General features: G+C 31.7%; 1 protein-coding gene across 1 annotated transcript in view; it reads left to right on the top strand.

Annotated features, from left to right (window-relative positions):
* The first annotated feature begins 3,079 nt into the window (after nt 1–3,079).
* The window catches only part of Ubl3 (ubiquitin like 3), a 42,242-nt gene continuing 28,802 nt past the window's right edge, over nt 3,080–16,519 (top strand). The window contains exon 1 of the mRNA XM_083046765.1: nt 3,080–3,169. Within this exon, the coding sequence (XP_082902891.1) occupies nt 3,080–3,169 (90 nt within the window). The remainder of the gene's footprint in view (nt 3,170–16,519) is intronic.

Genomic DNA, 16,519 nt, shown 5'->3' with positions numbered 1-16,519 from the left:
TGTCCCACGATTATCATGATTTTCTTCAAGATATCAAGATAAATTCTAAGAGAAAATTCTTTGCGTATATAATCTAATATCAAACGTGCGTTTTGAAGAATAAAATATTTTCCATACATTTAGTTCGTATTATGTTGAATATTTCAAGCAGTATAAACAAATTATTACATGCTGTTTAGCTTTCGTTCTTTGCGACGCACAAGGTTACCTTGTCATTCCCGCGTCGACACTCGTGCGAGAAGATATCGGTTTGAGATCTTCCGTATATATTATCGTATTTATCTTAAAGTGCCAAGATATGTGTATCGAACGATCATTTTTTTAGTATTTAAAGATTGTCAGCAAACGCGAATAATAATTCTTGCGATTATAGTGTCTTAATTTAAGTCATCAATTTGCATAATATCGCGCAATATTAAAGTTGATCTTAATTTCTCTATTATTGACGAAACGTTTTCGCGGATATAGAACAGATCGTCTCCAAATCCGAGCAACATATCGCATTTGTTTAATTAGTATTTGCAGTCATACTTAACTATACGCATTTCAATATTTATCAGTCGCGCGTACTATAAATATGGCATTTGTATATTGATAATCTGTTGGAACGCGTACTTTACGTGATATGTTTGATCAAAATCTATCCAGCGCGAGTCTCGACAAAGCGATAGCATATTTTTGAATATTACATTCCGCAGATATACATAAATCTTTAATTTTAACCTGTACATATTTATTTGTTCGTGATGTTGATGAGAAATAAAAAAATTATTCGCGTACAAAGACAGCATTGTGTGAATTCAATCGCGTGTTTTTCCAGTGTCGATGAGCAAATGGCAACTTCGTGTTTTCCGCGTTTCCCTTTACGATAAAATATGTATCGCATATGTGTGATTAATGCCGAGAGTGCTTCGTAAAGTGTCGCGCGATCGTCGTATTCTGATTAGTACGCGCGTGATTGTAATTAATTGTGTTTTCGCGAGTGGGTGTCTATGTGTGAGTATGAAGGAGCAGCGCAAAAAACAAATATGAAAGGGTAGAGCCGGGGAAATGTCAGGCGAGGCAACGGCGAGGTGAACAATTCATTATTTGTTATATGTTAATTTATTTTTTGTAATTTGTAAAACTAACTGTTCGCTCTTATCTTCGCAGTAATATTTTATAGCATTGTATAATGCGATACGTACAAAATATTCTAGGTTTTATTTTGAAAAATAAATTTAAAATATTTGATAAAACATTTATAATTCATTAATAAAAATAAATATTATTATATATATTTATATATATTATATATATAATTCATTTGTATTAATAATTATATATATATATATATGTATATAATTTACTTATATATATAGGTATAAAATATAATTTCAGTATTGTGTTTAAAGATTTATATAATTTTTTAGATTCCTTAAATAAAAAAATTTAATTTATATTAAATATATTTTATACAAGTTTATATCTAACAAATAAAACAATGCAATGACACGGCAGCTAAATTTTCTCCATTATTGTTTTTATAAATTGTTTGAAATATATAGGTATATTTATATATACATATACATACGGTATTTTGAATCGGATATAAAAAATATAAAAATTATTAAAAATCAGTATATAACGCTCACGCGATGAAACAACTTCGTGCTCAACAATTTTCCGTGCATTTGTTCCGCAACGTTCATTTCACCGTAAAATGCATATCCCAACGATTTTTCCGCGATACGTACGGGATTTCATAGATTGCTGATCAGGCACGTGCATTCGATTTTGGAGCGACGCAGATGCGACCTGTAATAGTTCTCTGTTTCGCGATGCGAAGAATTTTTGCGACTTACGTATGAATATGGGAGTGAAACCGCAATGGCTCGCGTTCCCGATACTTCGGCATAAATCTCGCGGGTTTGCGTCGCCGTCGTTTCGCGATGATAAATAATTAAAAACTATTTTTGCATCGTCGAATAAACATTGTATATGCGTCTATTTGTGTATATGTATGTTCGTGGATGCGTCATAGTGATGAATGCTGAGAGGTATGTAAATACACTGTAAACGCAACGACGAGAGCGAGAGCGAGAACTCTATGAGATTCTGTGTATTTCATGGTAACTGCGTTAAATAAACATCGACGTGGGGTTACATGCGAGCGATTGCATTGGGATCACTACAGTTGTCGCAATTGCGCGTGTCCGCGATTGGTCATCCCATTGCGATCTACTTTACACGCGATGAGCAGGTGCCGGCCACCGACGATCTGTCCGCAAATAATTTGCGCTACATCTCTCGGATTTATTGCCGAATTCGGTAATCACGGTAGCCTGATGTTCTAACCGTAAAATGAAAAGCTTTTGGTAAATTAAGAAGATCGCGCATCTCTGAAAAAAATAAAAGAACAAAGTGTAAAAGATTAAGACAAGCATGAGATTCTTCTTGAAATTTTTTTTGTCGAAAATTTTCGGTTATCTCTAGTGTAAATGTAAATGCCATGTTAATTGAAACGAATATAAGCAAAATTAAGACAAAGTCTATAATTTATTAGAGTTATTTCAAGTTATATATATATATAAAGTCGTATTATTTAAAGCGAGTTTTATAAATAATAGATTTTTATGTCTCTTATGTTCTTGTATATTTTGAACCTTGTAATTTGATAGAAATCGTGTTCCTTTGTCTTACATTATCCAAGACTATTTTCTTCAATTTTATTCAAAACTTGAGCAATATTATTGAGAAAAATTTTATAGAAGAATTAAAATTGGAATTGCTAACTTTGCAAGAATAAAAAATAAATCGTAATTGGACCGCTTAGTCAGACTTTAACACCTCTTTACACGTGAAAAATGCATGATTCTTTATTCAAGTCCGAATGAATCGGTTATTCATTGATGATGAATTAAACGAGATTGTTTATCTTAAGGATATGACTGCAAATTGGGTGTTCGATTCACTCGAGAACATAACGCGATAGCATCGCGCGAATCTAGGATGAGATCTCGGACAATACCTTGCTATCTTATCATTGATCCGGGGAGAACGATAACGTTTAACAGACGCGTGAGAAAAAGAGAGCGCGATGGAGGAAGGAATTAAGGCGGACAAAGACTTTCAATATCGCGTCAGCGCTGTAAGAATGAGTCTAATTGGTTACACGAACAAGCAGCTGGTAACAACTCATCTCTTTGTCGAGAAATACGAGTACGATTCTATTTTTTAAATTATATACACAGTTGAAAAATTTGTGTTAAATTTAACAAATATCACATGTCCCAAACGGTCCACAGAAATTTTTGTGTTAATTTAACATAACACGGATATGTTAAATGATGACACGAATATTGTGTTAATATTTTAACAAAATAAATGCAAACTTCAAGTAAACTTAAAATAAATTTTGTGTTAAATTAACAGTAGTTTTAATGTAAAAATTAACTAAAAAAATTGTTAATTTTACATTTTATCATCCCCACTTATATTATAAAGTAAAATTAACATTTTTTTCTGTAAATTTTAACAGATAAATCTTGTCACTAATAATATCGAACATATTTATTGTGTAAAATTAAAAGTAAATACACATTGTGTTATTTTTACACTTTTTTCAGTTATTTTAATAATTTAACATTTGAGTTCAATTAACACAACAGCAATATGTTAATTTAACACATGAATGTGTTAAATATTTAACACAAAAATTTTAACGGGGACCGTTTTTAACAAGAAAACACAAATTTTCCAACTGTGTACGATCGCTATATCGAGCATCATCGATAAAACATTGGTCGTAATAATAATTTAATCATATAGTAATTCCATAAATTTATTTATTTAACATAGCATTGATTGAATAATATAAAATATATTTTATATTATATATATTTAAATTGTTATTATTATCATTTATATTTATATTTTTTATTTTATATTTTATTTTTTATAATATATATTTTATAAATATATATTTTATATATTTTACTATATAAATATAAAATGTAAAAAGTATAAAATATAAATAATGACAAAATTTGCGGTTATATAATACTATAACTGTGCGTTAAAGATGAATTATTGATTATTCAGAAATAATTAAATTTATTAATGTATTTATATATATTTATAAAATCGGATATTAATTATGACAAAGATAGATTGTTAATTATTGCCATTATTTATTAATTTATTTATCATATCAATCTCTTGCGGTTTGTGTAAACCGAGCTGAGTAAATTCGTAGTTATATCTATATTTGCTATTGTCTATCGCAAATCTACCGATCGAAATCGATAATAACACGTTGCACTTGTGAAAGGCGACGAGATATTCGTGACGACTCTGTTGCAAGCTGCCCTCGTTGCAATTTAGCCTCGTCCTAGAATCAAGGATCCGTGGATCCACTCAGTTTGCAAAATCAGCTTTTCATAGAAACTTTGATCGCAAACAGCTATACCGTAATATTTCTGTAACATTATATATTTAAATCGATATTTATTTTATTTATTTATTTTATTTTATTTCTAATGATATAAATGGCAAATGTACATGACACATATATTGATCGGTTGCAAACGACACAATTAAGTTACCAAAATTGTGACTCGCGAGTTATAATGGTTGATTATTATCACTTATAACGATCCAAGACGACAAAGAATTTCAGAAACAAAGCTTTTATCGTTGAAATTATCACGATAATTATATCGATAAAAGAAATGCTGACAAATAATACGAATAAAGAAGTGGACTGTCGCTTTTTTTCGATCGGAAAACCTTATTATCCAAGATCCAAGGTTCGCGATAATTTTAAAGAGGAGGAAAAATTCGAAATCGTGAAATCAAGGGGAGATCGCGGAAAAGGCAAGGCTAAAGCACTTGTAACGCTTCTAATGCGACACGTAATGCGTGTACTTGAAATCCGATATATATAGAACGTCGAAGTTGTATACGAAGTATATATCATCTAGTTTGCATTAATCTCTTAATGGAACTATACGGAAGGTGTATTACATCGATGCAACGATGCGCAGACGTTCGGAGTCATGCGATATTTCGAAATATCGCTACATTTCTCGGTATCTGTGGCAAATATGAATATCCGAAAATATATCGAACGTGAATATGGTATAGTTGTATTTGCCCGCGGCGTGTACATCCTGTCTTTCCGAACGATATTCGATCGCGATGAATATTGAGTGCCGGTTTGTGTGTAAGCTGAAATAGTAGATTTACAGTAGAATATATAAAAAAATATCTCTCCAAAATATCGCGCTTTTTCAAACATTGTCGTTATTTGACGTATCTTTTTTATATTTATTCATATACAGCAAATGTAGATGTTACGAAATGAAATTAGTTCTTATCGCTAAAGTTACAAGCTTTGCTTTTAAACAAAGATATACAATAACAATATTTTCTAATAATTAAAAAATTTGTATTGCAAGTTTAACTCGTGAGATTATTCATTGTGTGTTTTGATGAATCTTTCTCTATTTGTTGTATAAGTGTAATTAATCCATTCTGTTTTTTCTCAAACAATATATAAAAATGCATATCACAAAAAGATTAGCGTCTCAAATAACTTTATAAATGTTTTGATCTTTTTTAATGCATCATTAAATAATGCAATAGTGGAAATTTAATGAATGGAGATTATTGTTTTATCGTTTAAACGATACAGTCTATACACACATCTAATAAATAATAGCGTAATAGGATAGAAAGATAAACATTGATTTTCTCGACATCAAATGTTTACAAAAATTTTTCGTTACTCTTTACTCTTTCGATACTCTCAACGCAAATATATCCGCGTAAAAATGGGAATTTATACATTGAATGTGTTTGTGAATCAAGAGCATATACTAATATTCCATCTGCTCATTGTTAGTTGAACAAATACTCTTACATAATGCAGATCAACTTTATCGGGAAATTTATCATAAAATGTAATCGAGAACAACAGCAAAATGTGATATTAAAATAATTTAAAGAATATCTCTTCTTTATTATTATTTTTTAATATGAAATCTTTTCAAATCAGCACATCAATAAATTTATTTGTTCATGATTTACATAGTTGAAAATTAATTGAATTAAAACATTGCAAAATATATACATATAGTCTTATTTAAATAAATTTTTTGACCTAATTTTTTTCTATATTTCTTCAAATGAGAGATATAAATAATTCCTTCTAATTGACAGATGACTCACTTTGTATAATTTTATTTTAATAATATTAAGATTGAGAGAGAGACAGGATATTAAGAGCGATAAAAATATACATGTATTGCCTTGTAAATTGAAAAGGTCAAAGTATAAAAGTACCGTATAAAAATTATCGCGGAAATTCAAAGATCACGTCGCGTGTTGCGGCACGTAATCAAGAAATAGAAAAACGGAAGTAAAAACACAGAGGTCAGAGGACGCGAGGTGGGTGGGAAGAAGGGGAGGGGGGGGCGAAAGTCGCTCGCGGGGCATTAACGAAGAAAGCTTTCCGAGCGGATGGTTAAGAGTTAGGTGGAATTTATGGCCTCGCCGAATTGCCGACGTAAAGCAGCTAGCAGCCGCGTAGCGAAAGGAGGAAATCAATTCGAAAGCCCTCTCCTCTGTTCCGGGAGAAAAAGACAGCAAGAAGGAGAGAAAGAGAGAGAGAGAGAAAAGTAGCTTGGCGGAAGTCGCAAATCTGTCGTCACCTGCGAATCGAAAACTAGCGGACACGATCCGTCGATAGCGCGCATAATTCTCGCAAAAAAAGGAAGAGGAAGAAGAAGAGAGCGTCGCGCCGCGGGATCCATTTTTAAAGTTCGCTAACTCTCGAGCCAGCTGGCGAAACGGTCGGTGACATTGTCGGATTTATACACGGTGTCCCGGACCGTCACCGGATGTCCTTTTAGTCAGATATATATACTAAAGGTTGCGCTTTGAAAAGAGAGAGCCGGGGAGACCTCATTTCGGCATCAATGAATAACACAAAGTCAAATAAATCGCGGAAAAAAAAAAAAATACAAAGATTTTAGTTTTCAAATATATACACAGAGAGAATTTCCTCTTAGGAATTTATCCTGAAAATCATTGTAAACGTGGGATAATATGATACGGAAAGAATTTTATGAGAATTTCTCTGATTAATATTTATCACAATAAAAAATATTAATACCTATCACAATAAAATATAAAATATGTTTGATTAATTTTACTAAAATATATGTATAGTAAAATTTCAATAATTTTAAAATATGTTAAATACTATGTTAAAAACTTAGGAGTCTTTAAGTGTTTTAAATAGAATAGAGATGCCAAAAAAGTGATAAACATATATAAAACATTTTATATAAATTTTACAATGCAGCATAATATTTTTTCAATCCAGCTTAATCGCGCATGATAATTTTCGACTTATTACCAAACATGATAAAATTTGTAGTGAATTTTGGGGTAAAATATAACGAAAAATTCTCTCCGTGTATTAATATTGGATGATTGCAAAAGTTCGTGCCCGATTTGAAGTTATTAATCCATCTATGCAAATCGGGCACGAACTTTTGCAATCATCTAATACATAAAAATTCAACATTTTCTTAAAATCTCAAAAAATATTTATGTTAATGTCAGAAGTGGAAAAATTTTAATTTAAAGATATGCGAACATTAAAATAATATTGATTTAATAATGTGAATTTTAGCATATGTTTTACATCATTAAAAAACAAACAACGAAATAACCTGGCAAAAAAGATAACGAATTTGCTTTGCAATTAATCTGAAGAATTGCATCTTGTCTTAAACACAAAATTAATTCACCACCTGACACTTATTCAAATATTTAATGAAGAAAATGCGACAGACGATGAAAAGAAAAACTTATTTATATCGCAAGCACAAAAGAATATTATTAATAGCACAGTATATAATATTTTAAGGACGACCGATTAGTATTCGCGAATCGGGAGAAATCTGGCGTCGTATTATTAACAGTGGGCCACGTTGTATAAACAAGCTTAATCGAAACCGTGTGTCCGATTCGCGGTGCCAAAAAAGAGCGTATTCGTGAACTCGGGCAGAGAGAGAGAGAGAGAGAGAGAGAGAGAGCGCGAGTCCAGATTCCGGATGATCTAAGCTTATTTTACAGCGTGGAAACAACAATCTGAACGGATTTTCCCGCGATCATCGCGGTGCATATCGATCGCGCTTCTGCGCAAAATAGAGATCGCGCCAAGCCGAGCGTGAAGATAATCGTTTTGTCCGTTAGACAACCTCTGTCGGTTCCCCCGAGCTGTACGTCGGCGTCGGTTGGCACGGAAACCCGTGCCAAAAAGTTGGATGCTAAACTGCACCCTACGGGTGGCACAGATTTTCACTCTGAATCTCTCTCGCTCCCTCGTCGATCGATCTTACGGCCGTTGCCCCGTCACGTGGAAAGCGAATCGCCCGAGTACAGTCATACGGTACAGTCGCGTTTTGTGCATGCATCCGATGACTGTAAAACTGTAAAGGGTCCAATAGAGCACGAAGAAAGGGACGAAGAAAGAAAGGGCTCGATTGAGCGCGCGTGCGATGGAATTTTTGAGCAAAAACGCTCGGAATGTTTGCTTATCCTTTCCGAGGATCCTCTTGGACATCACTTTGAGCAAAGTAAATTATTTAAATACTTGGGTAGGTAGATAGGTAGGAGAAGAGAACCGGAGCTTCTCTCTATATACAGAAAATTACATTGTTGCGATATTGTTCTCATTAAATTCTCGTTAAAAAAATTATGAAATTGCATTGTTGTCGAATGACGATTACAGAATAGATATAATAAACGATTTCTATTAATATTTATTGCATGTATCATTAATCATTAGTAAGATATTTTCCATTTGCTTTTAAATTTACTACACAGAGAGAATTTTCTCTTAGAATTTACCCTGAAAATCATGGTAATCGTGAGACAATATGGTAATGAGAGAATTTTAAAAATATGTTTGATTAATTTCACCATACTTTTAGTAAATTTTATTATACTTTTAGTAAAATTAATCAAACATTTTATATTTTATAATTTTATATTTTATTATAATAGATATTATTATTTTTTATTGTGATAAATATTAATCAGAGAAATTCTCATAAAATTCTTTCCATACCATATTGTCCCACGATTATCATGATTTTCATGGTAAATTCTAAGATAAATTTTCTCTGTGTAAGAGATGAAAAGCAGGGTTTCTCTCTATATACAGAAAATTACATTGTTGCGATATTGTTCATTAAATTCTCGTTAAAAAAATGAAATTGCATTGTTGTCGAATGACGATTACAGAATAGATATAATCCACGATTTCTATTAATATTTATTGCATGTATCATTAATCATTAGTAAGATATTTTCCATTTGTTTCTAAATCTACTACAGAGAGAATTTTCTCTTAGAATTTACCCTGAAAATCATGGTAATCGTGAGACAATATGGTAATGAAAGAATTTTAAAAATATGTTTGATTAATTTTACCATACTTTTAGTAAATTTTACTATACTTTTAGTAAAATTAATCAAACATTTTATATTTTATAATTTTATATTTTATTATAATAGATATTATTATTTTTTATTGTGATAAATATATTAATCAGAGAAATTCTCATAAAATTCTTTCCATACCATATTGTCCCACGATTATCATGATTTTCATGGTAAATTCTAAGATAAATTTTCTCTGTGTAGGAGATGAAAAGCAGGGTTTCTCTCTATATACAGAAAATTACATTGTTGCGATATTGTTCATTAAATTCTCGTTAAAAAAATGATGAAATTGCATTGTTGTCGAATTACAGAATAAATATAATCCACGATTTCTATTAATATTTATTGCATGTATCATTAATCATTAGTAAGATATTTTCCATTTGCTTTTAAATCTACTACACAGAGAGAATTTTCTCTTAGAATTTACCCTGAAAATCACGGTAATTGTGAGACAATATGGTAATGAAAGAATTTTAAGAATATGTTTGATTAATTTTACCATACTTTTAGTAAATTTTACTATACTTTTAGTTAAATTAATCAAACATATTTTATTATATATTTTATTATGATAGATATTATTATTTTTTATTGTGATAAATATTAATCAGAGAAATTCTCATAAAATTCTTTCCATACCATATTGTCCCACGATTATCATGATTTTCATGGTAAATTCTAAGAAAAATTTTCTCTGTGTAGGAGATGAAAAGCAGGGTTTCTCTCTATATACAGAAAATTACATTGTTGCGATATTGTTCATTAAATTCTCGTTAAAAAAATGATGAATATGCATTGTTGTCGAATGACTTAACTTATTAGGATCGTAAATAGATATAATCCACGATTTCTAATAATATTTTTGCATGTATCATTAGTAAGATATTTTCCATTTGCTCTTAAATTCATTTAGAAAAATGGAAAATGTAGGTTTATAGCAAACAATCCAGTTATTCATCGAATCTTTATTCAAGAAAAATTGACTCTAAATATATGCGCAATCTGTTTTAATATATTGGGGGAAAAAAAACATACTTAAAGCTCCTCTCACGCGATAATTGGCGAATCGCAGGAAATCACGAGACGCTTTCAGCGGCGAGTGAAAGTGGAGGCTGTTGAGTTATAACAACAACAACATCGATGATCCCAGACAAATCGTATTCAGTCGAGCTATTATATGTGTTCATATCCGCTATAAATTATATCTCGCATTTGTTGCACGCGGCACGATGGGAATAAGGAAGTTCTTTCACTTTTCTCACCCGCGCGCGATGTCTTATCATATATAAATTACAGCGTAAGAAAACAATCCTTCCCCATGTTCGAATGCATCTGCTTGCATCAGCGCGCAATAATTACCAGCCGTTCGCATGAGATCGCATTAATCATCAAATCCAGCGGTTCTCATGTGTGAAAAGAAATACGCGACAGCGCGATGTAAATAATAGCATCCAAAAAATTTAATTTTTTTTAGAATGCTTCCTGAAAAAATATTGCACGGGCGCTACTTGTGAAAACTCGCAAAAATTAATAAAATTGTTTTATGTAACAAGATATTTAAAACAACGATGTTGCAAGCGCGCGCGTCTCGTAAATTTAATGTTGTAAATTTTCCATTTAATAATGTTGTAAATTGACACACTGCGAAAAAATAAAATTAATTAATTAAAATAATATTATGTAAATATGTGTGTCACTAAAACTTTTAGAAAAATTTCATGGATTCTAAAAAAAGATGAAGTAATACGAATGCAGAAAAGAAGTAGACAGAGATGTTTGAGAATCTAATTTTTTAAATATTGAAATAGTATAAAGTGGAGTTTATAAATTTTGCTCGATCCAATTTTGCCACGAATCTTTTATACGTTAACTGCTATAATATAATTAACATAATCTTCATAAATAGACTCAGAATTTTTCCTCGAATAGAATCAAGTTTATATTCATAAGGATCTAAATAAAAACATAATTCTATATAATACTAAATATATACAAATACTAATAAATATTACACATTATATAATGAATATAAATACTAAATATAAATTCTTGAATATTAATCAACATTTAATATTTTTTTATTTTACACGCGCTTTCTTGGAGCTTTAAAAAAAATTTTGGTGCATTTTTATCGAACCCGCGTAAAATATCATCGTAATATCCCTTGAGGTTTTTTTTTTTTTGGACGAGATAAACCCTGTCACGCCAAACCTAATGGAAGCGAAACGGAAAAGGAAAAGAATCCGTCACTGTCGGAAATGACTCCTTTCTCCTCCTTCTTCCTCATGTACAAGATGTCATCACATATCGAACGCCAGATTCACCCACATCTTACCTACTCTAGTCTTCCTAAAATAGCATACTTTTCTTCATCGATCAGTCTCGCGTACCCCCTCTGTTCTCCTCGTCGACAAGGCCGGGGGTCGAGGTTAACCTATCTACCACGATCGCCTTCTTCGGGATTACCTCGATTGAAACTTTATTTTAGCAGCCTGATAATTGCGCCAGTGACTTAAAAACTTATTGCTCTAAATATAATAACATTTAAAGGCCACATTTTTATGCACATTAAATATTAGCATCGAGAAAAAGAATAATAAAAATTATTTATTTGAATTATTATTTATTATATTATTGAGATACCACACATACACAGAGAGAATTTTCTTTTAGAATTTACCCTGAAAATCATGGTAATCGTGAGGCAATATGGTATGGAAAGAATTTTATAAGAATTTCTCTGATTAATATTTATCACAATAAAAAATAATAATATCTATCACAAAATATAAAATATGTTTGATTAATTTTACTAAAAGTATAGTAAAATTTACTAAAAATATGGTAAAATTAATCAAACATTTTTAAAATTCTTTCCATATAATATTGTCCCACGATTACCATAATTTTCAGGGTCAATTCTAATTGTAAGAAAATTCTCTCTGTGTACACACGCACAAATACACAATTAAAGATTCTGATAATTCCTTAGATTAATTAATTTTGTGGCTCCAGACTGAAAAATACTTAATTAAATGAATTTAATTTGAAAAAGTTCTCTCTGTGATATATACGCATCAATTTTGTTTTATTTAAGTGGCTTTCTTGGAGGGGTTTCTAAATAGTTACACAACTCTACTTTTTTTCTCTTAATTACGCAAAATTAAAATGAGGAATTAGAACTTTGTTAATTGTAAATTCCTTGATAAATTCGGCCCTGCACGAATTATCACGTATTGCGTTACGTTTCTCGACCTCGATTCCCATCTATTTTCTCGTATCTCTCATCCTGTTTTCGAGGAGGCATTCCGTCCTTTTCGGCGAAGAGTTTGCAGTTTTGGCATCTCGTCGCGATGACGTAAGCGCGATCGTAACTCGCGGCAATGCGCGATGACGTACAGATTTTCTGATGGACCTCGGTGCATTTGTGACGCGCATGGCGTAAATCGATACCAGCACGAGGAGTGTTTAGCTGTTCGCCGTCTTTCTTCACAACATGCACGCGATATGTCTTGATCGATAAAAAATGTGATTGCTATCAAAATCGAATCAAAAATAACTTTGCAATTTTACCGGCAAAGAAAAATTGGATAATTTCGAAAAAAAAAAATTCTCTTCAGTTAAATAATTGCTGATAATTCTATTTACATCGAACTATAGAAGGATATCGTGAATATGTATGAAAAATAACTTGAATTTAGGGTTGATTCAAATAGAAACATTTCTGCTCGACGGATCAATGTTGCATAAATAAATAAAGACAATTTTATATTATTTGAAGAAATATGACGTACGCGCGAATTGAAACGATTTTAATTGGAGGAGAGAGAATAAAATTTAATAAAATCCAATATATTATTTTGACGCATTCGCGATGCTGTTTTCATTTCGATTTGACCTATGCACGGCATAATGCAACGTGTTTACGTCATCGCATCCGCCATCATTGGTTGATTTTAACATCCACCGCAATTTTTTCTTTTTACACACTTACGGTTACACACGTTCGGTGTGTCCTTTAGTGTCCATTAGTGGTCAAACGATCCGAGTAGTGTGAAACATGCGCGAATTTATGGCCACCCTGTACGTTATTGCAGCGACGAGAGTGAGTCACATCCGACATAGTCTTCTCTCATATTATCTTCTTTTATCTCGTCTCCTCTTCTCTTTCCTTACCTCTTATAACCCGTTGCCTATGTTGCTTTCATTTTTTCCCATCCATCTCCCCGACTTTCACTCTCTCTTTCTCTCTCTTCGTTATTTTTCCTCAATTTTTGCTCCTTTAATTTTGTTTGACGCACCTATTATATTAATACGCTCAAAATTTCTGAAGAAATAAGTACTTGATCTTTCTACATTTAAACTTCTTAAAAATACATTGAATTTTCCCAATATCAATATTTTTATATTATTGCTATCCTTTATTTTTATTATTCGAAATTATTTTTAACGTATAGCATACCAGCCATTAATTCGCGAAACTGTATCTGCGAAAATATAATTGACAAAATTTTGGACAAATATCCTTTCGTTGTGCTAACCAAGGATTGGCAACGGTGGGAATTAAGAAAGAATTTATGTAACATGAAATATATATCGTTTCTCTCTGCTGAATAATCTTTCCAATTAGACACCTATATCGATTCTCTTACGCGCGCTAAGGAAACATTTTATTAATTATATAAAGTATTATATAAAATTTATTTTTTTGCAAAAAATATAATTTTTATACATACACAGAGAGAATTTTCTCTTAGAATTTATACCCTGAAAATCATGGTAACCGTGGGACAATATGATACGGAAAGAATTTTATGAGAATTTCTCTGATTAATATTTATCACAATAAAAATAATATCTATTACAATAAAATATATATATATATATATAATATGTTTTAATTTTACTAAACTGTAGTAAAATTAATCAAACTTATTTTATATTGTGATTAATATTAATCAGAGAAATTCTCATAAAATTCTTTCCATACTATATTGTCCAGGGTAAATTCTAAGAGAAAATTCCCTCAGTGTACATATTTATACATACATACTGATGAATCGTACTCGAAATAATTATAGGAAGAACATAAATGATAAAATTCGACAAACCGGAAATAAATGAATAAGTGCACAGAGAGAATTTTCTTTTAAAATTTACCCTGAAAATCATGGTAATCGTGGGACAATATGGTATAAAAACAATTTTATGAGAATTTCTCTGATTAATATTTATCACAATAAAAATAATAATATCTATCACAATAAAATATATAAAACGTGTTTGATTAATTTTACTAAACTGCATGGTAAAATTACTTAAACATGTTTTATATTTTAACGTGTATTAGATATTATTATGTTTATTGTGTGATATAAATATTAATCCTTGGAAGGATTCTCTCCGTGTGGCATATACAATAATCTGAATTAAAATGATTAAGAGAAATAATTAAATATATAATAGGGTAAAAATTAAAAAATTTGATAATATTATAGTGACAAATCGTATCGGATCTGTGTCTTATAATGTCCTATGACATGATTACCGGATCATGTCACGACAGCAATGCAAGAAATCATGCGGGGGCGAGATTGAGACCCGGGTCTCGATAAGATGCCGGTTGGCATCGTGATCTGTCCCGACCTCTCACGCTTCGGAACACCACGCCGTTTTTCCTTACGTTAAATATAGGCGACCCGACATATACGCGGACTCGGTCGCGAGAGAGAACTCTATTCTATGTATTTCTGTGTATTTTCTGCCGCCACGATTTAGAGGGACCAGGTAACACCCCATTCGGCCGAGCGAAAAGGTCGGAATGTATAAAACGGTCCCCGAGGAGTCAGAGTCTCGGAAGGCATATTCCGTAGGTACAGTATCGCGCAAAAGTTTTTCGGCTCGCATGTATCGAAAAATGCGATTTTTTTCGAATATCGAATAGAAATATGCGAGAATTAAAATTATAGGAGCATGACTGTGTGTTGTTTTACGGCGATAAATCATTAATGAGCGTATCGGAATTTATAATGCTATAGTAGCGTTAGCGCATACATACGCACACGCATTCGCTCTTTCAGTTAATTATTTATTAACGTTGCGGTATTAACGCTCATAAAATCAGTGGTCTTCTTTTGTGCGGCCTCATTACCGCCTGCAGAAAATAATTCGCGCATCAATTCGCTGCCTCGCATTATGGTCCATAATCCGCGCATAATCTAATCTCGTTTGAGGGCGAAAATCGATCGAACCCGCGATTTCGAAGCTCTCTCGCGTCTTGGAAGGATTAAGCTTCATTTCTCACTCGTATATACATATATATACATATATATATATATATATATATATTTGCGCGATCGAAGCGTCTCTCTTCTGATAGGGTCTAAATAGAGGAAAGACCCAGTTCAGAAATCTTCGAGACGCGAGCCTCGTTCTACGCCAGACAGGAGAGTGGGAAATTTCATTTCGAAACCTTTCTCCTTCTCGATTCCTCCGAGCAAGACGTGGGAAAGAGAGGAGAATTTAGGAACACACACACAGAGAGATCGAAGTAGTCGATAACCCGCGGTCGCGACATTTTATCGCCGCAACGTGAACGGTGCTCTAACGCGCAAAGTTGGCCCCGTTATCTTTTTCTCGTCGTATTCTCAGGTACGCTGAAAATTATGGAATTTGCGAACAAGAAAAAACGTAATATAAAAACAAATATTTAATTTATTAAACTAAATTATGTTTCTCTAGAGAGCAGCAGCAGCAGCGTCTCGATGACGTTAAATATATACATATATGTATATATAAATAAAAACATGTCAATTGTGATTATTTTAATGTTGTTGTCTGTCATCGAGTGCCACTGCTTTTTTATCTCTTCTATCAATTATTACACTTTTGATTAAAATTATATATGTATATATATAATTTATTTACACATTATTTATATATAATTTATATATATTTTATATATGGAATTTATATATATTTTATATGTAGCAAATTTGTGTGTGGGGTGTAA

The sequence above is a fragment of the Prenolepis imparis genome, unplaced genomic scaffold, assembly GCF_030444845.1.
Source record: "Prenolepis imparis isolate NDT839.2.m4 unplaced genomic scaffold, iyPreImpa1.0 SCAF_9, whole genome shotgun sequence".
NCBI lineage: Eukaryota > Metazoa > Arthropoda > Insecta > Hymenoptera > Formicidae > Prenolepis > Prenolepis imparis.
This window is presented reverse-complemented; position numbering and strand designations above follow the sequence as displayed.